This window comes from Aureobasidium pullulans (genome assembly GCF_000721785.1).
Source record: "Aureobasidium pullulans EXF-150 unplaced genomic scaffold scaffold_29, whole genome shotgun sequence".
Lineage (NCBI taxonomy): Eukaryota > Fungi > Ascomycota > Dothideomycetes > Dothideales > Saccotheciaceae > Aureobasidium > Aureobasidium pullulans.
This window is the reverse complement of record NW_021941049.1, coordinates 192,483-215,645: the sequence shown is the minus strand read 5'-3', so window position 1 is coordinate 215,645 and position 23,163 is coordinate 192,483. Positions and strand designations below refer to the sequence as shown.

Here is a 23,163-nt window from a genome sequence, read left to right as displayed (position 1 = left end):
TTAGGCAGGGTATTTTGGTGGGATCCTCTACCTTGTAGCTGGGAGGTGAGTAGGTTAAACACGTGGATATCAACCCGGAGGTCCTGGCTGTACGGGTTTCTTGCAAGATCCATTAGCACTTATCCTAGCACCTGTGCCTCTTGTCTGGTAACTACCTATTAGATTGCACAAAAAAGTTTAGTACAGCGTTTGCCATCTTCAGGAAGAGCCTGAATCATATACCTGTGATCTCCTGTGCATGTTATTGTATGGTAAGCATATTGTCAAAATGCAGTGGTTTTCGAATCAGGAATGGGATCCATTGAGAGCAGCGTCCATATCCTGTGCGAGAAGTGTTTCTCTAGATATACCTTCAGTTATGAACATAATCTTGCATTTTGACAATGTTGCTCATTCTCTCTCATGTCCACCTCCCTCATCTTTTTTCGCCATCTTCTTGAGAAATCCCATAAATCCTTGCTTTTCCTTTTCCTTGTCGCCATGACTTGCCCGTCGCTCATCTTTCTTTACCGTATCTTGTTTTGTCCCTTGGCCGGAATACTCCTCCATAGTCTTGTATCCGAAGAAACCGCTCAGTGTTTGCCCTTCTTCCGATGGCTGGATGTATTTCTTGGTCTCGGCCCATTCAGTGAGAGCAGCCAAATATGCTGCTTCTGAGGGAAAGCCTTTGTAGCTGCCCGTTTGAGCATAGGTGGGTAGGATAGTAGAGGCGGTTGTTTGGGAGCTGGGGGTGTGCGAAGGCGGTCGGTCGTAATCTGGGATTGATGTGGTGGTGGTAGATGCGGTGGGCTTGGAGGAATAGTGTTCAGACGGTAGGCTCGATTGCAGATGCGCATCGGAAGCAATTGCTTCTTTTGTAGAGTGTGATGAGCTTCCTAGCAGGGTTGAGGGTGTCAAGGGTGTTGGGTCCTGTCGCGTGTACTCTGGCGGCGGGGCCGAAGATTGTGATTGTGACATGGTGTCTGTGGTTTATTCGACCGCGTGTGTGTTGCTCGGTTTGAGGATGTGAAGTCTTCAGTCAGACTGGCTGTGATAAGCTCTTGCAGATAACGGTCAAAGTGAGATTGTGCAGGATGACGAGTGAGACTTGAGATGCAAAGAAATGGATGATTCTGTCAACTTGACCTTCACAAGTACTCAGCCTTGTCTATTCTAGGCGCTGCATACTTTTGCCACGGATATGCAGGTGTCTGCGAAAGTCTCGAGATGTTGTTTGTCCAATGTGGAAGCTGCGTGCGGCCATGTGTTTTGGAAGTCTTTCCGTCATCGGCAATGACGGCAGTGATCGGCGTGACATTCAGCCAAGTTTCAGCCGCATCTTGATGAGCCTCATCATTCTTCCACCGCGAAGCTGGAGAGCAACCCGGTGTCTAGCCACTCGCGATGTGAAAGTCATCGGGTCTCTGTGCGGTGGACTTCCTCTCTCGTTCCCGATGCAGCATCATCTGCGGTCGTGCCTATACGCATACAACGGTCTTCTGACGCGACCGACTCACCGAGCCATAAGACACATCGTTTCCATCATTGACCGGATGCTCGCAGTCGCTGTAAGCTCTGCTGTTGAAGGGGTAGGAGAGTGCAGCAGCACAACAGAGCTGTTCTCGCTGCTAAGTCAGGTCTACTCGCAGCGGAAGCGTGGAGCATGAAAGAGAAGAGACCGTACCGAATGGTGATGGGACTTTGTAGCCGAGGTGTGGATGAAGAACGTGTCTTCACAGTTCCGACAAATAATTGTGATCTTGATGAGATGGTCTACAAAGGCCTCAGTCTCAGATATAGCATGTGGGTGATTGGACGGTGATGTCGTTAGGCTGCAGCCATCCTGTGGACCCCTCACGCAGGAACATGCGCCTTCCCAACTTGGTAGGCAACAAGATAATACTTGACTGACTGATAAGCAAAGGAGTTGTCCGCCACATTTGCCGGTTGTGACTATCGATCTCGGCGATTCTTTCCCTCGTTGACTCTGTCTTCAAGCTCAATCCTCATCATTTGACGGCTGAAAACACCATGAACCGCTTCTGGTCTTTGTTTGGCCTGAACGAGCAGCCTGGACCTACAAAAGGACATACGAATGGTGGTCTTCCTGTACCAAATTCTACACTCTCATACTGGCGTTCCGAATTACATCCCATAGACTCGTACCGCTCATCTGAACACTTGCCCTCGGAATGTGACATTGCAATAATTGGAGCCGGCATCACTGGTGTCAGTACAGCATATCATCTATCACGTCTCCACGCTGCGAATAATTCTGGGAAGAAGCCTTCAATTGTCATACTTGAAGCTCGGGAAGTCTGCTCGGGAGCCACAGGAAGAAACGGGGTATGCTGGTTATATGCGAGAGATCGCTACTTCCACTGACTATCATTGTAGAGTCATTCAAAGATGCGGATATCCTCCATTCGAACTCTTTTCAAGGACTATAACGCGGAGGCTGCGGATGAATGTATTGCGTTCGTGTACTCTCAAAGCCACCTGATGAAAGAGGCAGTTGACAGAGAAGGACTGGACTGCGAGTTCGAGCTGCGACGGACTTACGACGTCTTCGTGGACGAGCAAGATGCCAAAGACGCAGGAGAAACCTATCGTATCGCGGTCGAGGAAGGTCACAAGTGGGTGAAAGAGGTGTCTTTCGTAGACTCACGATATGCAGAGCAAGTATGCCGATCCTCAAGTCATTCATTTCGTTGACGCAATGCTGACGAAGAAAGATTACCTCCATCAAAGGTGCAAAAGCCGCTGTCAGTATGCCTGCCTGCAGCTTGTGGCCATACAAGTTCGTCACACAGCTTCTCTCCCGCATGATTGACCGCAAAGAATTATCACTATATACCCACACGCCAATCACATCCATCGACTCCTCTAACTCTTTAGCCACAACCCTACATACCCCCAATGGCAGCATCACCACCAAAAAACTCATCTTCGCCACAAATGCCTACACCTCTGCCATCTGTCCATCCTTCAAAGAAGCAATCATACCCTACAAAGGCACAGCCTGCCACATCTCACCAGAAAAGCCTATATCTCCACACCTGAACTCCACCTACAACATCTACTACGACCGCCAAAACGACCCCGACTCCAAAGTAGACTATCTCAACCCCCGCCCAGACAGCGGCATCATAGTCGGCGGCGCAAATTGGCTCTTCAAATCCCAAAAACACCTCTGGTACAATACCACAGATGACAGCACACTTATCCCAAACACCCGCCCTTACTTTTCCACTTACATGCAAGACAACTTCCACGGCTGGGAAGACAGCAATGCCAAAATAACACATCTGTGGACAGGCATTCAAGGCGAAACCAAAGATGGCAAACCATTCGTGGGAAAAGTGCCCGGGAAGGAGAATTGGTATATCGCGGCTGGGTTTAATGGTGGAGGTATGTCGTTTTGTTTTTCTTGTGCTGAGGGGTTGGCGGGTATTGTGGAGGGGAAAAGGTACGAGGAGAGTGGGTTGCCGAGGATGTTTAGTACGGGGAGGTTGGGATGATTGAGGTGCTCTCTGTGGACGAAATAAGGCTTCTGAATCGCATCTTGCCTTTTGATGGATGTGGTGTTCTGGTGGTAGGGTGTGAGAGATGTTGTTTGAATGATTGCTGCTCATTGTGCTCTCAGTGGACGTACAGAGGTTTCTGAATTACATCTTGCCTTTTGATGGGTCTATCCATGCCGGTGATATGGCTGGCGAGATGTTTTTTGAATGATTACTGCTTTCCGTGCTCTCAGTGGACGACCCGAGTTTTCGAAAATCCTCTTGCCTTTTGATGTGTGTGTTTCTACTGTCGATGGACCGGTGAGATCATGCTACTGGTTTTGCTGCTCTAGATACTCTCGGTGGTACTGCTCTGGTTTTGAATTCGATGGTGACTTTTGATACGTGTGATACCGCTGTCAAGGGCCATTGAGATGTTTTCTAAATTGCTGTTACCTTTATGCCTGGGTATTGGAGTTATTGAAGCCCCTAAGCAGGGAAATGATCAGGGTCGTTGACGTGCAGAGATGTTGAGACATCCGAATGTCGCAGTCATGAAGGATGCGCCTACTTGTGCTGTGGCAAAGAGTCAATCCCCTGGATGATCAGGATGGATAGGATACAAGAGCCACACAACAAGATAAGACAGAGGTGCACTCATGAAAGGGGCTAGAGTTGTCAGGCATTCCCATCCAGGGGTACCGAGTTTGAGCAGTAAGTCGCGACTCTTTTCACAGTTTCATTTGTTGAACCTCAAAACACAAGACACACGAGCGCCGCGACGAGGCCGGGCATAAGTCACACAACGCAACGGGTAAAGCTACAGTACATATTTACATGATGGTACAAGTATGGAGAGTTGGTAGAGATTTGGTAGTGACTGTCTTCATTGTGTATCTGAAAGAGGGGAAAGCATGTTAAGTTCTTGTTGAATGCTTTATTGGCCTGACTGCTGAGGCTGTTGGTACATGGGATAGTGCTCTATACAAGAGCAGAAGCGGGTATGTAGAGGAGCAGCTAGGGCCTGTTGTATGTCAGAATTTGAGTTCATCTAGGAGAATGTCAGACTTACTTAAGATTAGCCTTAGGCTTGTCCGGGAAGCAGTCACAAGGGATGTCGATAGTAGGGTTGGCTGCTTGATCACTTTCAACGGCTTCCGTAATATCCTTGTGGTCGTACAGGCCGATGGCATGGGCAGGGTTGTTCGGGTCAAGCTCGTGATACCAGAGGCCAGTGGCAAGGTTAGCCTCATTCTGTCTGTGGACAGCATCCCTGCCACGTCTAAGGTTCTCCTCCCTGGTAGCCTGGTGGATAATCTCTTGACGCTGCCAGTTGACGGCCATGATCTCTACGAGGTGGCCCAGAAAGTGTGTGGCTGAACGGAAATACTTGCCTTTCTTGGGATGACCGTAAACAAGCTCGATGGGACGAGCATCTTCCTTCTTCCTGACGGTCTTGTCGGGCGTGTGCGTCCAGAGAGTGTAACCACGAGGTAGGTCTCCGAGGAATTCCACTTTGCCTACAGCCTTTTTGTTAGCAGATGATATACATACTGAGGGATAGCGCAAGGTTTCTCAACTGACCATATTTGGTGACGAGATCGGTGTTGTTGTTGAAGGCTTCGTTGAGTGCCTTTCGGAATGCGTCCATACGATCATCGTCAACAGTCAGCTTGGTGTATCCAGGTCTGTCATCACCTTTTCCAGTGCCGTCGCTGCACAAGCAGCTGGGGTTGATGACTTGAGCATATGGTCTGCTTATGACGGCAAGATCGGAGGCTCCGAGCGGAGGAAGAGCCATCTTGAGATAAAGTCGCGTAAAGTTGCTGTGGCTGATCTTCGGCGATGAGAGATGGGCCGTGCTGAGGTATCTCAGGCATTTATAGCCGACTGCTCTTTTTGGACGTCCAGCTGTCGAATTCTGGTAGTGACCGGGGATCACGAACAACTGGATGTATTTCCGACCGGAAACTTCTTTGGATATGCCTTACAGAAGCATCACAGTCAAGTCTCTATACTACGTCTTTGTTCCCATAACCTCGATTTCTATCGCCTATCTCAAGCGTCCGGAAGACACCAAGAAATAGAGTGCTATAAGTGCAAAGACGGAGCAAAGTAATAAATGGATGATAGCGGAAATAGCACAAAGCAACCGGCATATAGGCACGGGAATCCATAAAGCTGTATACTAGACAAAGGGGCAGACCTAGACGCAGGGACTGGATTACTAGAGAAGAAGAGTTCCTATCAAGGGGAGGCGGAAGGTTGATATGGAAGAAGAGGCCGGGCGGTCATACGTCCATTGGAAGAGCAGAGCTTTCCGAGCTCATCAGCGTAATGGACTGGATATTTGACTAGCCTATCTGACGATACAGCAAGAAAGGACAGGGAGGCACACGGATCCAGGAACAATTCTGATACTCAGTCTGACGGGCCATCGTGGTGATGAGATCAGTCCTGGAGCGTTTGTGGCAGCGAGTTCTTTACATACGCGATCCACAAGTTTCATCAAACCATAATAATATCGCATGGTATGGCTTGCATCTCGCTAAGAAACTTCATGAGAGCTTCGAGACTCTAATCTTTGATCGTCGCCAAAAAATTGATCCATGTTTGATAAGTGACGTTGCCTTCCTCTACGGCGTCCTTTCCTACTACTACGTTTCTAACTACGTGGGCGACGGGTGCCATTGTACTGATTGTGGATCTCACGCAGCAGATACTTCCAGCAACCTTTCAGCGTACACTTCCTCTTCAGGGAAGTACCTCTGGTTCGCTCTAGAGTACCGAACCCGATCTTCTTCAGATAAAACTGCCAAAATCTCTGATTCGTCTCGAGTTTACAATAGCGCTGTGTTCGTAACACAGCTCAAACAACTCCCTTAAGAATTTTTGGATTGTCATAAGACACGCTAAAATCAACCTTGGCCAATGTCTTGGTCAATAGATTAGGGAGTGATTAATAGAAAGGATATATAGAGAACCGTATAGGTGAACGTGATGCTGTCGTGTCTGTCACGTAATCTTACTACAAGGTTTGTCCCAAATTCCGGAATAGATCTTCCACAGAGTCGTCCTCTTCACTGTCTAGATACGCCAATATGTGTTCGGGTTCGATAACTGACGTGACATCTGTTTACCAGTTAGCATGAGCGTCAACCTCTGGCGGGACCATCACTACCAGTTACCGCCCCCGAAATCCTGGAACACGTACGTTTAAAATGATCGAGGGGTATTACTCTCTCGATACATTGAGGTGGGATCCAGCCGTAAACCATGAAGTGTTCATGTGACGCATAACTTACGCCGTCTGGATTGTTCCGAGACCAATACTTCGCACCAACTTCCTCGACCAGACTTCGCGACGTGGCGCAGAAAACCTCCATGTAGTCCAATTTTGCCTTATTGACCAAAGCAACCATGGCAGATGATCGGGCGTCAGGATCACGATGTTTCCACTTCCCCTCAGTATATTTGGAGAGATACTTGACTTTATTGGTCAAGGAGATGAATGAAGTTGGATTGTCACCGCCGCAATGGTTTCTGAGAGTTGCTTCTGTCAATTCGGCGCGGGCCTTGAGCTCGTCGATATTTCTCACTGGCTTGCACACTTTGAAGTTGGAGCTCAATATACCAAGCGCTGGATCATATCTACAGTAGGACTTGTTGTCAAAAACTCGCAGGAGTATTGACTCGGTCGCTGATATGAAGACCGTGGTATTCTGTGTGATAGACAGCCGCAGACGTCCAATCCCAAGCTGGAACCTCGATATCTCGTTCTGGATGTCTTGTAGTCGTTTCGTGGCGCGAGAAAGGTCGACTAATCGTTTGCTCATCAAGATCAGTCCATCCTCGCCGGGGAATTCCTCGTCAAATCTTTCTCGAGTCCTTCCGGTGCTAGCATCCTCGTTCGCTGCTTTGTAGGGAGACAACCAGGTGCATAGAAGATCGTGTATCTCTTGGATTTTGTACAACTTGTCAACAATTGCGTTCGAAGTTATTCCAGAGCTGACTGCTGACTGTGAGCGTACTTTCAATAATGGAAGTCGTAATAGGAAGCTCGACCTTTTGGTGAACCGTCAGAGAGTATTGGAATGTCCCGAACTTTATGTCTCACGACTCTACGGACACGAGCATGCCGCGAGACAGTGATTTGTTCTACGTTTGGAAGTGATTGCATTTCAGTGAGGTGTGCTCAGATCCCTTTGAGAGTAATTGAAGGCCATGAGCAGAGGATGAGTTCCCGCCTAGCCTTATCAGCAAAATATTCAGGAGCCGATTGCTTGCTGGCAGCTTGCTCCTGTCATCATGCAGGGTGGTGATCGCATGTGCAGTAATCTCCCCGCCCTATTTTGTTAACTATGATATCTTCGGACGACGTCGATCCGTACCGCCCAGCTGACACTTTCCTGCGGCGCTTAGAGCATGGCTGCAGCGGATGCACAGCCTGAAAACAAGTTTTGCAAGCAATATCACGCCTGCAGGATTAGAGTCAACGCATGGATGCAAGGTGTGGGAGGTGGGATGCTGATCGCGTTTGATCATTGGAGGTAGAAAAGTGATCCTAGTGAAGATGAACTGGCTCGGCGCGTGAAGCTGAACTTGCGCACTCTCTTTTGCAAAGAAAATGAAGACCGAGCACACCATCTTCTCATAAGACAGCCTCGCCATTAATAAGCCAGGCGCATCACCCAGTTGACTGGGGGCGTGTTTTAGGTTAGTTTGTTGCCAGCGGTTCAGCCGACCTCTCCCCCACACGCTGCAGTTGAAATGCCTGGCGGCCCTGACCAAGCGCTCACCTGAGCGGCTAGGTTCTCAAGATACAAGTGCTTCGAACTGCGGCACAAGTCCTTGGCAAGTCGGTTGAGGTCGTGACATGAATGTGATTTCTTCTGATGACCACCGTAAACCATGCTGGTAGCTAGATATTGATTCTTCAATCGTAATTTGATTCATATATCTATAACTTGTTATGTCATTGCAGCTTCACATAGACTTTGTCAAATAGCCGTCCTGCTAAGCTATGCGTAGGACCCATGAAAGCCACTGCAGAGCTAGCTGTGTCAAGGGACCGATTTGGTAGTGCTAACGAGGAGTGTAAAACCTTGAATGTAGTCAGCTGGAAGTCCAACGTGCTATATCGTTTGATCGCCCGATACCCGACTACCATAGAATCAGGGACTCGATGTAGGAACAGCCATTCATGTTCGCTGTTGTGCCAAGCTTTTTGAGGCACCCATATTCTGCATGTGAAAGCCAGACGTCTGATGTTTCGGTACTGAGCCATCTCGTGCCCTTCTCGAGTGTCAATCTTCCAAATAACCACATCTTGGTACCCGTTATCAACTCGGCGCCTCGCGTCTCTGTCTGCCGTTGTCCAGTCCGAGTATACAGAAATGAATGCGGAAGGCTCCCTGCTTGCCCAATCGAGGTGGTCCTGGAGTGCCTGTCTCGTCTCGCCAGAATGAGGGTCGAAGCTGGCATTCGACTGGTTTCTGGAAAGTATACCACTATGCTCGCGATGTTGTGCTTGAGAGTATTTGTCTTGAACACGAAAGAAGACTGACGGAACTTCTTCGAAGTAGGACATAATGATAATCGTGGTGGTGTGGTATTGCGAAAGATCGAGGGTGGGGTTCAGGCTATAAGACGTTCAGCGCAGGTGCCATGAAACTGTGGCGCATGTAGCTAAACAATTCTCGTGTTTGTGTATGAATGCATCGCTCGTGGACTGCGTGGAAGTCTCACTCCTGTTACTCGTTAGAATACGACGAGGCGGAGTAAAGGTCGGCGAGATTGAAGCATGCGATCTAGCCTAGAATGTACAAGGCTCTGCTCCGATTCGCTATTCTCAGCGGCGCTTTAGCTGATCATCCACACCAGGACAACGAGTGGACTCCCAATTTTCGTCTGAGGCGGGGTGGCTTGCCACGTCAGTATGAGCGCGTCGCGAGTTCATATGATGTGTCGACGCAATTTGCCATTGGTCAATCCGCCATCGTCGCTTATTCCAGGTGGAAGGACAAGTCTGGTGATGCAAAGAAGGAGGTATCTGATATCGAGACGAACGGTAGTTCAACCTTCGGTACCAACAAGTGCGCTTCGGGACCGATCCGAGCGTGGAAGCTTAAATTCAATCGGGATTCAGTAACAGGACGGTGTGCGCGCCAAGTGTATTTCAGAGCGCATGCATTAAACTAATAGGAGATCCGCTCTATTCTTTTCTATCCTTTGTTTATCGTAAGGGTACTTTAGATGGGCGTTAGACGACTATCTCGATTAAGATACAAATACCCGCCTTACTACTGAAATTAGCGCCCACAATGCTTATTAGTCAGCGATAGCTTATAACCTTTACGGGGTAGATAGCTTGAGAATAATTAAATCAAGTTAAACTAACCTTGTTGATCGCTGCTCTCCTGCGAAATCTGACCAAGGCTTTGAGAGAATCATCTCACTGGCTGAGGTGCGCGGACTTGGTCTCGTTCCTCGTCTTTCCCCCAACACTTGTTCTCGGGTGCTGTTCCCGTGTCTCAACAACTTGGTCGAAGCTACCTGATTGGCTGATATGGTCGACCTTCCTTCAGACTACACTCACATCCATCAGTTTGCGCGAGATCTTATAGCATTCATGCACGAGCCGCGTTCTGTGCAAATCACTGGCGGCATTCACGTCAACGATGCCTTCATCTACGACGCTTGGTCAAAATTACCATCAGAATGGACAGCATGGTGGGAATCATTATCCAACCCACAAGATGCACAAAAAGACCTGATCAACAGCCTTCGAAAAGAGCCAGAAGCAAGGCAACACGATCTTCAAGGTCGACCGGACAGTCTCTCCCAGTGGCTAAATTGTATCCGCAATCTCAGTCTTGACCGAGAACAATTCGTTCTCCCTGAGGGAATCCCTCATGTTGAAGTGCCGGAGATACTGGCCAGCAGAATGGTCACCAAGAAATTGGCGGAAGTAAAAGCAGGCGCCCGCTACATCAACCACGTCTGCAAGACCAATAACATCACCCGCGTCGTCGACATCGGGAGCGGACAAGGCTATCTCTCTTTGACTCTAGCAGCCGCTTGCAATCTGAAAGTCCTCGCCATCGACGGCAGCGCCAAACAAATCGCCGGTTCAAAAGCAGCAGCCGAACAAGCAGGCCTCACAGAAGGCGATCAGATCACCCACCTCACCCGCTTCGTCACCGGCACAGACGAACTGGCCACTGAAGTCTCAACATGGGCAGAAGGAGAGAAATGCCTACTCACCGGTCTTCACGCCTGCGGCTCACTATCCGAACACATGATCCGCCTCTCCACCACTACCCCTTGTATCTCCCACATCGCAGTAGTAGGATGCTGCTACAACCACATCACCCCCTTCTCCGCCTCCAATCCCACCGGTTTCCCAATCTCCACCTTCATGCGCTCCCACAACCTGAACTTGTCAACTTCAGCTTTGATAACAGGATGTCAAGCCCCTACAAACTGGATACACAACCCAAACTCCATTTTTGGACGAAAACACTTCTACCGCGCAGTGCTGGAAAAACTGCTTTTCGACAAAAACCTTGTTGCAGACGGCGCCCGTCCAGTTTGGGGTATACGCAATGGCGACCTTCGCAGCTTCCACACCTATACCTCTCGCGCCTTATCCTCATTAAACCTCATCATTGGCAAAGACATCAGCGAGCAAGAAGTCACCGGATACGAAAAAGCATATGCAGGAAGATCAGCAGAGACGGCGATATTGTGGACGTTATCGGTGCTGCTTTGTAGAGTTGTGGAAAGTGTGATTGTATTGGATAGAGTGTTTTATTTGGAGGAGCAGGGGATGGAGGAGGTGGGGGTTTTGCCTGTGTTTGAGTATAGGGAGAGTCCGAGGAATTTGATGGTTGTGGGGAAGAAAGGAGCCGAGCTGTAAAGGGATATTCTTGATGCCATCTTTGCGTTTGTGTGATATGTTTCTAGTTTAGGATACATCATTGAAGATGTTTTTAAGAAAGTACTCGCTCCGTCGAGCAAGCACGGCCAGCACTTTGTCGGAAGGCACGATAATTCACGATAGGCAACCAAAAAGGAGGGTTACAGTGTTCACTGTAGATCCCGAAGCGTTAATGTATAGGAGTTGGCGGTAGATCGAGGCTTCGAGAGTCGGCGAGATATGTCTTGCAACGGAAGCCTAGCAGGATTCCTGTATATCGTATCGATGGAGCGAGGTCGAAAGCGAATTCGTTATGGTGCCTAATGCGCGTACTCGAGCTCCGATGATGTAGGGTCTCTCTGTGATCTTGGTCTGTTGGTTGGGTAGTAGTCAGGGCTACTTGAGAGTGGTGTGATGAGAAGAAAGAAATGCGTCACGTGTGATGCTTCTAGGATTTCGAGACTAGGAAAACGCACATCGGTCGGGAGGAGGGTGCAGGTGCTGCACGGATCGCTTGTTAACAAGCTCGATGATATCCAAGATCGAATCAGAAAGCTCCAAAGAAATAGTCGATAAGGCTTCAACTACGGTTGAAGTGAAAGTGTTCGTCGACGAGGCAATGGAGGTAGCAAAGAGTAGATCATCTCTGCCATCTGCATCGTGTCAGCGAGGGCTTGTGGAAAGGCAGGAACGGATTGGACAGTCCTCTTTCGTCCGCCGAGAGTAGCAGTTTTCAAGCGTTCGCTCCTTCCATCTTTTCGACGTGAAGGAAAGACCACGAAAGCACATCTTCTATCACTGCCGTATCTTCGACAATCCACCTCCGTCAATCCAACATCAACACCGACGCAACGAAAACACACCCTCCCACATCAAGAATGTCCCACCAACCAGTCCACCAGACCTCCGACATCCCACCCATCTCAAACGACCCTCCCATCATCACCATCGACCTCATAACCTTCACCAGCGACGGCACACACCACTTCCCCACAACCTCGTGCCTCCTCCCGGATGCCCAATACCTCCCCGTCCTTAGCGACGTCTTCAACATGCACGGCTACGGCGCCTTGACTCACAGTAAGTCCACCTCTTACCCTGCTCTCCTAACACGCCTCTTTACTGACGACTCGTGTCACCCAGATGGTAGTGTGAATTTCGTAAACAATTTGCCATTGGGTTATACGGCTTCGCATTTCATCAATGGGACTGGACATTGGTGTATGGGGGTTTGGGGACATCCTTGTGGTGGGATGTTTAGTTCGATGTGTGCGTTTTGTCCGCATGTGGTCAGTATCATCACCAGCAGTCTGGGGGAATGTGGTTGTGAGCTGTGCGTTATTGTCACATGTGGTGCTGAGGTGTCTGAGGACGAAGGTGGTAGGTGGTGATGGAAAAGGCCATGAAGGCGTGGAAATTGTTGCTAAAGCAGAGAAGGCATGATGAGCACAAGGAGCAAAGAAGAAGTTGATGAAACAGACATGAACCTGACTGAGGGATGGAGGGAAGCCTCGGGGCAGGGCAGAGCGATATTGCTCTAGATGTCAAAGCACATACACTTGCTCGAACCAATGTTCTCCCGCCTGCCAGTGGGCCTTGTTTCGTAGCCATGAAAACGCAGAATGATCTTTGATTTGCGTAATTGACCGGAAAGGCACACATGAACAGTTATGCCCCTGGAGATCCATGCAGCCCTCGAAAACATCGCGCATTTCTGAAGATCAAGCCCAAAGGATTACGGGAGATTTGGAAGCATAGTCTCGTTCCGGCTGCGACGTTCTCGACTCTGTTCACAGATCAGCACGCAAGAATTCCAGAACTACGATTATAGAGATGACATGAAGGAGATGGAACGGTGTTTTCATTATTATTGTTGTCATCATGATTGCGTGTCTGGTAGACGAACGGCAATGTCGCCGGATTGTGTAATGTAGCGGACCCATGGCAAAGAAGGATATTGCAGCTGCAGGAGGTGTCAGTGGACGATCTATATTCTTGTGGTCTCCGTGTCTTACCTTGGGTTCGATGATCTTGAGATACCTGACATTGATGCCTGATGTGGTGAAGTAGGGGATCTGTATAAAGATCAGTAATTGCCAAACGCAAGAAGAGTGGGGACAGACATACCTCGAATTTGACGTTGATGGGTCGCTTGCCCTTTCCGCGATCGCCAACACCACCCATGCTTCCACCGAAGCCACCCATCATACCACCACCCTTTTCATCATCACCACGCACTGAAGGCAAGCCAAGCTCAGCACGCATCAAGAACTCCTTGCTACCACCAAACTGCTTAATCTTCCAGACAATAGCGCTTTGCTCAGGCGCATAGTGTACGGAGCCGATGTTCGTTCGGAAGCGTGGTGTGTCGGCATCTTCTGGTACGGGAATGGAGATTTCGACATTGTTGGCGGTTGAGCGACGCTTGAATTGCGCCTTTGCCTTGAGCATGTATTCGATACGGCTGCCAGAGTGGTTTTCGACGATGCACTCGACCCAGATAAGAGGCTTGACTTGTGTGTTGAGGCGGTAGCTCATGAGCTCGAACTCGCCGTCCGGAGGGATGAAGCTGATTGTGCGGTCGTTCTCGAAGCGTGATAGACGGACACATTGGTGGAACTTGACATCTTCCATCTCGACAGCCTTGCCGCGAGTCGCGCGACCGGTGGTCTCGAACATGGCCTTGTCATTGAGGCCTAGACGCAGCTCGGGCATACCAGACAAATAACACTTCATCTTGACAGCACCCAGAATTTCAGAACGCAAGACACTGCCAGTAGATGAGACGAGTAGGTTGAGAGACTCGACGACATCCAGGAAGACCTCGTTCTTGCGGTAGCGAATGCCTTCCGAGCGCCATGAGACGGCGTTTGTGACTGCGATGGGTGGTCGTGCCTGCACTTCCAACTTGTGTGATTCCTGGGTGATGTATTCTTGCAAAATCTTGCTCTCTGTCGTTTGTGGGTGACCAAAGTCCATCATCTCATCGAGCAGCTCGTAGATGATGACGAAGTTGTCGCGGATACTCTCCTCCTCCAACTCTTTGAAGTATTCGGTAAAGACCTCGACGATTTTGTGAAGGAATAGCAGGATCTCGGCGGCGTTGGAGTTGCGCTTGGTCAAAGCGAGGAGGTAGAGATTGTTGTGGCGGATGTAGAGGTAGTTGATGCCTTCATCGCTGAAGCAGGGGGGGACGGCCGAGCTCTCTTCTTCGGCATCTGAGAGGAGAATAGGGAACTTGTCGACGGCGCTCATGGGGATATCACCACGGTAGTTGCGCGCCAGGAGGGTCTGTCTGCCCGTCAGTATGCGCTTGCAGTGTGATGAGTCGGATGGTGCATACCTTGCCCTTGAGGTCAAGGAAGAAGAGGGCCGAAGCCATGGTGTGAAGAGGGCGCTGTCGGTCGGTCGGAGGTTATTGTTCTGTGGTGGTGTGATGTTGGTCGGCCTGGCAGGAAGCAGCGACTTCCTCTGGCGTATGAGGGGTCAGAAATTAATTGGTTGCGTTGTTGCTATTGAGCTACGACAGCCCAGCCAACCTCAATGTTGCTTGTCCCCCTTCCCCACACTCTGGACTCTCGGCGCACGGGTCATGCATCTCGGATAATTCGCGGCAGTCGCGACCATAAAACTTCTCTCGCGCTTGCCAAATCTTCCTTTCCTTTCCTTCAACGCAGCCTTTTAGACAGTTCTTGCCGGCATCTGGTGCAGCTCCACGTTATGTGCGAGTCTGTGCTGTAATTCAATTGCTGGTTTGCGATCAGGTCGATGCGAAGACGGACAAGTGGTTCTATAAGAACTGGCTACGCATAATTCTGTTGTGTAGGCGGTGTCAGAAGATCCCGACATCTCAGATAATTAAGTATCTTTTTCAATTTGAGCAATAATTGCACGTACACGGTCACTCTTTGCAGCGTTCAAGAAACATTCATCATGTTGTTTTGTTGTTTGTTTCTCTGTTGATCAAGCGGATCTATCTGCTCATGCAGTGTGCATGGGAGCAAATTCTTTGTCGTGGTGAGGAGCCTTCCTGATGATGCGTTCTCTCCCCCGGCTGCTGCTGTTTGCACAAACGGTCTGCTCAAGACTCAAGGCCGTCGACTCCGCGTCTCCGCCGTCGTGCTTCTGCGCTTCGCTCTGCCTGAAAGGAGCGGCTACCTTCTCAAATGCTCGGCTTGACTCCAATCTACTTTGAGAGCTCAGTCGAGGGCGATGACATCCAGCACCACGTAGCTCTTCAAGTCCTTGGCAGCTCCAAACATGTGGTTTGCAAGCTCAAATAGCACACGCTGCTGATCAACACCAAAAGCGCCTGCAACATCTCTAGCGCAGTCCTCGACGATCTCCGCAGCAGACTGCACAAGCGCACTCTTGCTGCCATCTCTCCAACTCATGATCTGGTCTTCTTCCTTCAGGACCAATTCATGGCCAACGTTGTCTTCGAGTGTGTACTCAAGATCGGTTTCTTCCATCTCCAGGATGGCGGAGAAGGCGGCGAGAAGATGGAATCTCATGTGGTCTTGAGAGGCGTGGTGGAGGCGGACGTCAGCGCGGAGGTAGGTGTACATGACACTGCGCTCTTTTGCGGTGTCGTGGTCGCTTGAGGAAGGCATGGTGGTTGCTCTTGCCTTTAGACATGCGTTAATGCTGAAACAACATTGACTCAAAAACATCACCTACTTTGAAATTCCCTGTCCGGACCAAGGGGATGCAACGGCAGTTAGATGGTAAGATCAGTTCTGCGCAAGACCAAAATGCGGTGCTTTTGCTGATGCGATGGTCAGGGCTGGTGAGGATGAGCTTCAGAACCTGTCGATTCTCCAATTGCGAACGTCGACGCCAACACGACGAATTGTATTTGCGTGGAGATAACCACGAGTGAAAAACATTGAGACATTTTGAATTCTTCGGCACCCCGACAAAGACTTGGTAGAGACAGTATACATCACGTCTATGGCATGTTTCGATTGATTGTCATCGCCCTTCTGTCAGGTATGTGGATGTAAATTCGTTCCACACCATATCTTGTTCTAAGTAAACAAAAGAAAACAGTGTCGCCCGCTGTTTGAGTGAATGTTGCACCGTTCCACTTCGCAGGTATAAAGACAGCAGACCAAGACATCATTAGCACATTAGGGACGACAAAATCCAACGCCCCAATGGCTCCAACGGAAGCAAGCTAGCCATGCACGGCCACATCGTCAACTTCTACAGATCGCTCGCTGCAGAACTCACAAGGCAACGATACGTCGGTATCCGGTCGATGAAATCCACGTCGAGGACGCAGAACCGGTGTTGGCGGAGCTAGTTCCTAGGACCTTCATGCGTTGATTCCGTATATTGTCAAGATTGCCGACGAGGAGCGAATGGCTCATAGTCTTAGGGGTGTGCTTGGGCCAGAAGAGTGTGCATAGCTCGAATTACATTGTCGGTGGCCATACGGTCGGCACTCACGATACATATAACCGCATCATCTTAGTGCATGAAGTTGGTTTTGATCCCTTTAATAGATGGTAATCTAGTATATCTTGCGGGTCTACGACGGTGCATCCGAGTATCGTTCCACTTAGCCCATAATTGCTTTGTCAGACTTCATGATTCTTAGTCACAACAAGCCACCGATTGGCGTTGGTAAGAGGATCTGCTTTGATGGTTAATGACCCGCTTGGGTAGGGTACAAAGGATAAACCTGGATCTAGTGGAAGCTACAAGTCCTCATACTCTCCAGGTTTTTCTGAGCTCTCTCTGAACTACTGAAAAGTGCCAGAAACCATGTTGTGTTTGGACATGTCTATTGGCAGGGTCCGTCAAGTTTTCAATCAAACAGACAGCTGCCCACTTCCATCAACGTACCAACAAAGCCACGGACGGAGAGCAAGGTTGTCCAGAGAAGCAACACTCCGAAGCCGGAAACTTCTTCACCACGCCCTCAACTAGCTTCCGAGATTGCAACATCTGGGTATTTAAGCCACTCCATCTTGCAAAGCTCTCGCGACTACAACCACCACCCACAAAACCATTCCTGCACGATGGCAGACCCACCTTCCAAGACCAAGCCTCGCAAAGCCAGAGCCGGTATCTACCAAAGTATGCACAACTCAGGCTACCAGAACTTCGACCTCAGTGACGACGACTTCTTCGACAGCGACGGCAACGCATCTCTCTGGCCTACCGCCAAAACCCGCATCTCTGACGCCGAATTTCTGAAACTGCTCAGTCAAGCCTACAACGCTCGCTCAGACCTCGTGAAGGAATGGAGTAAGCTCTGTCTACATCTCCCACTAGGAGTTAGTGCTAATATTTTGGTGTGTAGGTGGACAGATCATCGTCTTTGAAGGCGGACCTCCCAAGGGATACGCTCTGTTCAGAACCGTTGATCTGTTTGTTCATGGACATCCTTCCGGCACTTACTTCAGATCCGTCAAGGGCTTTGTTGATCATGTGCATGCCATTATGACCGAAAAGCTTGCTACTTGCGGCTGTGTTGTGTGTGTTCCTAGGTGACCAGGACAGAGCAGTACAGAGTAAGCACGAATTGGTGGTTTACTAGGCATGATACCAACCAGATAGCTAGATGGCGTTGGATGAAGAGAAAGGGAACGACAAGGGTTTTCCTAAGCAGTCAATGATGTACAAAAACGATACAGACTCTCCTATGATGGACTCCCAATGAACATAAAGACTGTCAAGTCGATTTTAACGGGCGTGTTTGTGTCTCAAAAGATTACTGTGCATCTCGCAAGCATGATACCGCATTGTGAGAAGGTCAAAGAATCACGTGCACTGCTATGTTCACTCGGCATCAACGCCACCGTAAGTGCAACGCGACCGTGAGCGAGACGCGACGGTCGCGACTCGGGTCAATAGCAGGTCATCTTTGGCTCGACTTCTTTCTTAGCGTGGCGTGGGATATAGGGGTGTTCGCGGAAGGCAAGCAGAGATAAAACTACTCGCACCAGCACGACGAAGCGGAGGTAGCAAGGACGCCCCTCAGTGTTTGCGATACCTGGCCTCTTGGATCTGCATGAAACACTTCTCTCGGGGACCGAGTCTGGTAGCATTGTGTTTACGGAAGCTACGCACGGTTGAAAAGTCTTGGATGTAGATTGAAAGGAAGCTGCATTCGACAGATCCACGTGCCAGAGACCTTCCGAGCTAGATCAAGAGAAAGAATGGCAACTGCGGAAGCCGCTAATAGGCTACGACAGAACTGCCGGAGCAGTCGCAGCCCTTGTTGCCATTTCCTTAACATCTCACTTCGCATTTTCTAGTCTAGCTCTTTCCTTGTCATGCTTTGTGCACTTTTCAAATCTCTGCAGAAGAGTCGATTCATCATATAATTAACCAACTCACGCTTCCACTATTCCATTATCGCATCAGCGCAACCATCTATCCAAACCAAATCAACAAGATGAGCATGCCGGTTCGAACCTTCTACGGACCCAATCCTCTCATTCTCGACGTCGATCTCAGCACCTACAACACCAGCGATGGTACAGGTCAATCTCCCGACAACCAACTCAGACAACCCGATGCTCGATTGCTTGAGGACCTTACCACTGCTTTCAATAACGAAGGCTGGGGCTTCATAATCTTCGGTAAGTTATCTCATCGCTTTTGGTTTTCCCTGTCTGATCGTATACATCTAGGCAAGGTCGTGAAGTTTGTCGGTGGTCCTCCTATTGGATACTCCGAGTGGATCTTCTACGTACCTCACAGTTTTATCAGTGGGCACATCTATGGACATCCCAGTGGTCAATACTTCGAACTCATGGGCCAGTTCGTTATTCATGTGGTCGCTATTGTCCGGGACGATCTCGCCAACTGCACTTGTAGGGTCTGCACTACGGCTGCTGCTGCTGCTGCTCAGACAGCTGCTGTTCCCTCTGCTCCTTCTGATACTTCTGGTCATTCTGATCCTTCTGGTCCTGCTGGTCCTGCTGCTTCTTCTGCTCCTTCTGCTCCTTCTGCTCCTTCTGCCTGAACATGGTGAATTTGGTCGGACGACAAGACACTTCTAGAAGGAAAAGAATGCTTACAGGAAACAAAAGATCATAAGGTCATTGTTATTGTTACCCTGCGGCTGATTGAGCGTTAGTGCTCTGTCTGCTTTGCATGAACCGTTTTCTTTGTATCTCCGTACTCAGTTTGGGCATCCAGACTAACAACCCTCCTTTATATCTTAGTCGAGCAGAAAAACATACAATTGAGCAACCAAGACTCTCCATCTGTACCTTCTTTCTTATGTTCTCGAGATCGTGAATCTAGGTTGTTTATAAGTGGTTTGTGTTCCTCTTCTGGAACCTCAGAAGCTATCACCAAGGCTTCTCGTCGGGAGGGCTGACCCCAGGACCTCCGTCATCCTTATATCAACATCTTGGGAAGATCCAGTGAGGGATCTCCAGAGTCAAGAACTCTTATAAAATTGTAAGTGGGCAATTTCAATTTATGAGATTGCCGGATACCTTCTGACTCCAGTAGCTTGTCCGGTGAGAGCTAATCCCTCCCTCAACCAACAAACTCAAGAGAACCATTGTTGTTCGTAATCATCTCATCCAGCCTGACCTCATCTCTATTCCACCCACCCCTGCCATCTCCCAACTCAGCACGCAAAACCCGTCCTCCATCAACTAGATGCACATTCCGAGCGCTGGCCCTGAACCCACCATTTCTTTGCCACCTGAACCTTCCATCTGAATTGGTCAATACCTCACTCAGAGAAATACTCGAAAAATTAAGACTGCCGTCCACACTCCTACATCTAGCGATCAAATCATTACCATCCTTATCCAGCGAAACATCCTCACTGCTCGCCGAGAAATTGCCCCTGAACTGTTGTTGGGCGTGGTGCTGATTGCTTCCACTACTAGAACCGCTGGAGCTGGAGCTAGAGCTGGAGCTGCTGTCGCGTCTGTGCGGACGGCCGGCTGCGAGTTTCTCGGCCTTCTTCTTTTTCTTGTCCTCGGACAGGGTGTCTTGGAGTTTGTGGCCTGCGTAGGCTCCCCCCATTGCTCCGATGAAACCGTGGTTTAGTTTGTGCCCGCCGTAGGCACCGAGAGCGCCGCCGGCTAGCGCGCCCGTTAAGCCGCGGTCTTCTTCTGCGGTTGGCGGTTGGCCTGGGTAGGGTTGGCTGGGGTGTTGTTGAGTCAAGGGGTATGAAGATGTGTCCGGACCTGGATATGCTGGCGGTCCGGTTGGCGGGTAGGGTGAGTGGTTGCCATAGTTTGCAGCGCTGTCGGGGTGCTGGCTACTGTATCCGGCCGGAACAGTGCTGGGGTATGCTGGATATTCGTTGCCTCTGTTTTGCGGATAGTCGGAAGTTGCTGGCGCATATCCTGAGGAGCCCTGATTATGTTCGCCATAGCTGGGTTGGTTCTGATGATATGGTCGCTGGTCCTCCGGGCGCCATTCTTGTTGCTGGTTGTAGCCAGACGAGTCACCATATCCTCCAAAATCGTGGTGTTGACTGTTCACCTGGGATCCACCATACAAATTTTCACCGCCGTATTGCTGATTCGCAGGTCCACTGTACGACTGCTGATTATTATGCTGCTCATACCCCGATTGAGCACCCTCATGTTGCGGTCGCGAAGTGAACTCGCTATAACTCTGGTACCCCTGATAATGATATCCTTGCTGCTGTTGTTGCTGATCACCGCCGTAATAACTTTGATTGGACATGCTCGCGAAGTTTTGGATGTAGGAACAATGATTGATGGAAGCGTGGTGGCTTTCTTCTTATCGGACGTTGAGTGGGGCGCAGTTTGGAGGATTGCGGCTCAGCCACGGAACTAAGCCACACGGGCTCTTCGTGAGCCCCTCATCATCCTACTCAAGAATAAACATGTCCATACCGCGAGAGATATCCGTGTGATTGTATAGGTAGTCAATTTCGCGTACGATCATCTCTGTATATTCTGTGAGATTGCCGTGGTTCTGACTGAGGCCCTCAAATGAGAGTTCAGACCATTTCACCAATCACTGAAATCACGAAACTCGTGGAACTTGACCACACCTGCTTTGAAAAAACATTCCATCATGCAGAGCTGATAGTGGGCTCAGCCACTGATTGTATAGGGCATCTGAGATGTTCAGGGAGTCCAGGGAGTCACCTAACTGATAGCTTCTAGAAGTTAAGCATCGTTCCTGCAGGTCATAGAAATCTTGTCTATGGAAAGGAACGTTATTCTTATGGAATTGGCTCCTCGCAGCTTCATTAGTGATGATGCAATCTCACTCAGAACCTTCCAGCGTCGATGCTTGAAAGGTGTTTAATCAAAATAGTTCTCTTTAAGCAAAGATTACTGAAACGTGCCAGAATGGTCAAAGAAAAAGAGCACAAATATATGTTACGGAGATGGTGAATGATTTACTTTCAAAGCCCTCTAGCTTTGCTGATATGTGAGACAGTAGCATATGTAAATTGATCACTTTACAGAAATGACCGATCATGACTTCTAACATCAACATGGCTGAACCACCTCCCACCCCTCCTGTCATCCTTAATGGACACATTCTTGTCCAGGATATCGACCTCCAGCCCCTCGAGCCCCTCCCGCTACCGCTACTGTCTCTTGATGGAGTTCGTGCGAAGCTCATGCTGAAAATGTGTACGAGAAAAAAGAGCAGTGATGATAAGGGGCTATTTGGTAAATGCTGTCGTGTCGAAACCGCAAAGTTTAGAAGACCAAACTTGCCGTGGAAGTAATAAAGCTTTGGTATGACCACAAACATGACACTCTTTTATGTTATCGCTTCTATTCCAAGCCATATCAAAGAATGTGACATGATATGCTACTCGTACTACAAACTGGGTGACTCACCGACGAGGTGAAAAGGTTACCACACTTACCACTTTCTTTGATCGAACTTGAAATCGTTACTTTTGTCCTCGTTAGACTGCAAGTTTCTGCCAAACCGTGATTTCGATTCTGATGAGGTCGCTAGAATATCAATACATCGGTGAAGATCACTCTGGTGGAAGGAAGTGAAGACGCAAACACGGACATCGAAGAGCCAGAATATGTAAAGTGAAAGAGACAGACAAACTCCATGGCAATGAAAGAGATTGCAGCTCATGAACGTCAAAAAAGTAGCAAGCAGAAGAACTATATAGAAAGCGACATTGCTCCTTGAAAATCATCAGTCGCACCTTTTCATCACACACTCATGATGGTCAAGTCTCCTCCCAAACCCGATACCAACAAAAAGGTCAACACCATCCAACAAATCGACCTCGGTGACCCCGAATACAACAGCGATGGTCAAGGCCACCATCCCAAAGGTCCAGACTGGGTGCGCCAGCCCGAAGAACCATACCTCCACTCCCTAACCACAATCTTCAACCACGGAAATCTACTCGGTAAGTTTCACTCCCATCACGATCTACTTCCAGCAATGCCGCCCTCAATACTGATATCCCAACCACAGGCCACCAAGTCAACTTCATCAACGCACTCCCCACCGGCTATACCGTCTTCATGCGTGTCGAATACACCAGCACCAGCGAGAAAGATCCTTCTTTCCGCATGGCTTATGTGTTTGGACATCCCAGTGGTGGCACTTTTGATTCGATGAGGTCGTTTTCTAGACATGTGCTTGGAATTCTTCAGGATAGTGTCGGTGTTTGCAATTGTCGTCTTTGTTCTGGGATTGGTGGTGGTGGTGCTGTTCAGAGTCGGGGTTTATTGCCTTCTGCTGCTCCTGCTGCATCTGGTAGTGCTTGATGGAGTTGACGCAGAGGAATTGGCGGCGAGATGA

General features: G+C 49.3%; 13 protein-coding genes across 13 annotated transcripts; 6 read left to right on the top strand and 7 right to left on the bottom strand.

Annotated features, from left to right (window-relative positions):
* Positions 1-35: 35 nt before the first annotated feature.
* Positions 36-1,088, bottom strand: M438DRAFT_122923 (uncharacterized protein). Its single transcript, XM_029898763.1, has 3 exons — positions 351-1,088; positions 156-232; positions 36-99 (listed from the first exon to the last, which is right to left on the bottom strand). The coding sequence occupies exon 1, from the start codon at positions 955-957 to the stop codon at positions 391-393; it is 567 nt and encodes a 188-aa protein (XP_029756092.1). The 5' UTR covers positions 958-1,088; the 3' UTR covers positions 36-99; positions 156-232; positions 351-390.
* M438DRAFT_122918 (uncharacterized protein) lies at positions 1,034-1,828 on the top strand. Its single transcript, XM_029898762.1, has one exon. It carries the CDS (start codon positions 1,221-1,223, stop codon positions 1,644-1,646), a length of 426 nt encoding a protein of 141 aa, XP_029756091.1. The 5' UTR covers positions 1,034-1,220; the 3' UTR covers positions 1,647-1,828.
* A 182-nt stretch (positions 1,829-2,010) lies between these two features.
* On the top strand, positions 2,011-3,500 carry M438DRAFT_282825 (FAD dependent oxidoreductase; the record flags this gene model as incomplete). The annotated part of the gene is made up of 3 exons (XM_029901328.1): positions 2,011-2,325; positions 2,377-2,661; positions 2,715-3,500. The coding sequence occupies 3 exons, from the start codon at positions 2,011-2,013 to the stop codon at positions 3,498-3,500; spliced, it is 1,386 nt and encodes a 461-aa protein (XP_029756090.1).
* Positions 3,501-4,354: 854 nt separating this feature from the next.
* Positions 4,355-5,283, bottom strand: M438DRAFT_369146 (uncharacterized protein; the record flags this gene model as incomplete). The annotated part of the gene is made up of 3 exons (XM_029908095.1): positions 4,355-4,506; positions 4,555-5,002; positions 5,067-5,283. The coding sequence occupies 3 exons, from the start codon at positions 5,281-5,283 to the stop codon at positions 4,500-4,502; spliced, it is 672 nt and encodes a 223-aa protein (XP_029756089.1). The 3' UTR covers positions 4,355-4,499.
* A 1,126-nt stretch (positions 5,284-6,409) lies between these two features.
* On the bottom strand, positions 6,410-7,662 carry M438DRAFT_386549 (uncharacterized protein; the record flags this gene model as incomplete). The annotated part of the gene is made up of 3 exons (XM_029908991.1): positions 6,410-6,614; positions 6,697-7,501; positions 7,600-7,662. 3 exons carry the CDS (start codon positions 7,660-7,662, stop codon positions 6,511-6,513), a joined length of 972 nt encoding a protein of 323 aa, XP_029756088.1. The 3' UTR covers positions 6,410-6,510.
* Positions 7,663-8,416: 754 nt separating this feature from the next.
* On the bottom strand, positions 8,417-9,176 carry M438DRAFT_349376 (uncharacterized protein). The gene is made up of 2 exons (XM_029906383.1): positions 8,642-9,176; positions 8,417-8,586 (listed from the first exon to the last, which is right to left on the bottom strand). Exons 1-2 carry the CDS (start codon positions 9,070-9,072, stop codon positions 8,568-8,570), a joined length of 450 nt encoding a protein of 149 aa, XP_029756087.1. The 5' UTR covers positions 9,073-9,176; the 3' UTR covers positions 8,417-8,567.
* Positions 9,177-9,885: 709 nt separating this feature from the next.
* On the top strand, positions 9,886-11,555 carry M438DRAFT_349375 (uncharacterized protein). Its single transcript, XM_029906382.1, has one exon. The coding sequence runs from the start codon at positions 10,051-10,053 to the stop codon at positions 11,401-11,403; it is 1,353 nt and encodes a 450-aa protein (XP_029756086.1). The 5' UTR covers positions 9,886-10,050; the 3' UTR covers positions 11,404-11,555.
* Positions 11,556-12,130: 575 nt separating this feature from the next.
* Positions 12,131-12,997, top strand: M438DRAFT_122849 (uncharacterized protein). The gene has a single exon (XM_029898761.1). The coding sequence runs from the start codon at positions 12,282-12,284 to the stop codon at positions 12,792-12,794; it is 513 nt and encodes a 170-aa protein (XP_029756085.1). The 5' UTR covers positions 12,131-12,281; the 3' UTR covers positions 12,795-12,997.
* Positions 12,998-13,282: 285 nt separating this feature from the next.
* Positions 13,283-14,785, bottom strand: M438DRAFT_282872 (clathrin adaptor, mu subunit; the record flags this gene model as incomplete). Its single annotated transcript, XM_029901333.1, has 4 exons — positions 13,283-13,366; positions 13,419-13,478; positions 13,531-14,694; positions 14,747-14,785. 4 exons carry the CDS (start codon positions 14,783-14,785, stop codon positions 13,283-13,285), a joined length of 1,347 nt encoding a protein of 448 aa, XP_029756084.1.
* A 550-nt stretch (positions 14,786-15,335) lies between these two features.
* M438DRAFT_122841 (uncharacterized protein) lies at positions 15,336-16,329 on the bottom strand. The gene has a single exon (XM_029898760.1). The coding sequence runs from the start codon at positions 16,074-16,076 to the stop codon at positions 15,603-15,605; it is 474 nt and encodes a 157-aa protein (XP_029756083.1). The 5' UTR covers positions 16,077-16,329; the 3' UTR covers positions 15,336-15,602.
* Positions 16,330-17,432: 1,103 nt separating this feature from the next.
* M438DRAFT_409193 (uncharacterized protein) lies at positions 17,433-19,387 on the top strand (the record flags this gene model as incomplete). The annotated part of the gene is made up of 5 exons (XM_029910001.1): positions 17,433-17,661; positions 17,717-17,891; positions 18,051-18,216; positions 18,680-19,001; positions 19,053-19,387. The coding sequence occupies 5 exons, from the start codon at positions 17,433-17,435 to the stop codon at positions 19,385-19,387; spliced, it is 1,227 nt and encodes a 408-aa protein (XP_029756082.1).
* Positions 19,388-19,484: 97 nt separating this feature from the next.
* M438DRAFT_349373 (CNVH-domain-containing protein) lies at positions 19,485-21,100 on the bottom strand. The gene has a single exon (XM_029906381.1). It carries the CDS (start codon positions 21,082-21,084, stop codon positions 19,912-19,914), a length of 1,173 nt encoding a protein of 390 aa, XP_029756081.1. The 5' UTR covers positions 21,085-21,100; the 3' UTR covers positions 19,485-19,911.
* A 1,738-nt stretch (positions 21,101-22,838) lies between these two features.
* Positions 22,839-23,048, top strand: M438DRAFT_249912 (uncharacterized protein; the record flags this gene model as incomplete). Its single annotated transcript, XM_029899633.1, has 1 exon — positions 22,839-23,048. A coding segment is annotated over one exon (210 nt), but the record flags the coding sequence as incomplete, so codon positions are not given.
* Between the last annotated feature and the right edge of the window lie 115 nt (positions 23,049-23,163).

Coding starts and splice junctions, on each gene's coding strand:
- M438DRAFT_122923 (XM_029898763.1), bottom strand. CDS start 957: ATGTCACAATCACAATCTTCGGCCCCGCCGCCAGAGTACACGCGACAG.
- M438DRAFT_122849 (XM_029898761.1), top strand. CDS start 12,282: ATGTCCCACCAACCAGTCCACCAGACCTCCGACATCCCACCCATCTCA.
- M438DRAFT_349373 (XM_029906381.1), bottom strand. CDS start 21,084: ATGTCCAATCAAAGTTATTACGGCGGTGATCAGCAACAACAGCAGCAA.
- M438DRAFT_349375 (XM_029906382.1), top strand. CDS start 10,051: ATGGTCGACCTTCCTTCAGACTACACTCACATCCATCAGTTTGCGCGA.
- M438DRAFT_349376 (XM_029906383.1), bottom strand. CDS start 9,072: ATGTCCTACTTCGAAGAAGTTCCGTCAGTCTTCTTTCGTGTTCAAGAC.
- M438DRAFT_122841 (XM_029898760.1), bottom strand. CDS start 16,076: ATGTTTTTGAGTCAATGTTGTTTCAGCATTAACGCATGTCTAAAGGCA.
- M438DRAFT_122918 (XM_029898762.1), top strand. CDS start 1,221: ATGTGGAAGCTGCGTGCGGCCATGTGTTTTGGAAGTCTTTCCGTCATC.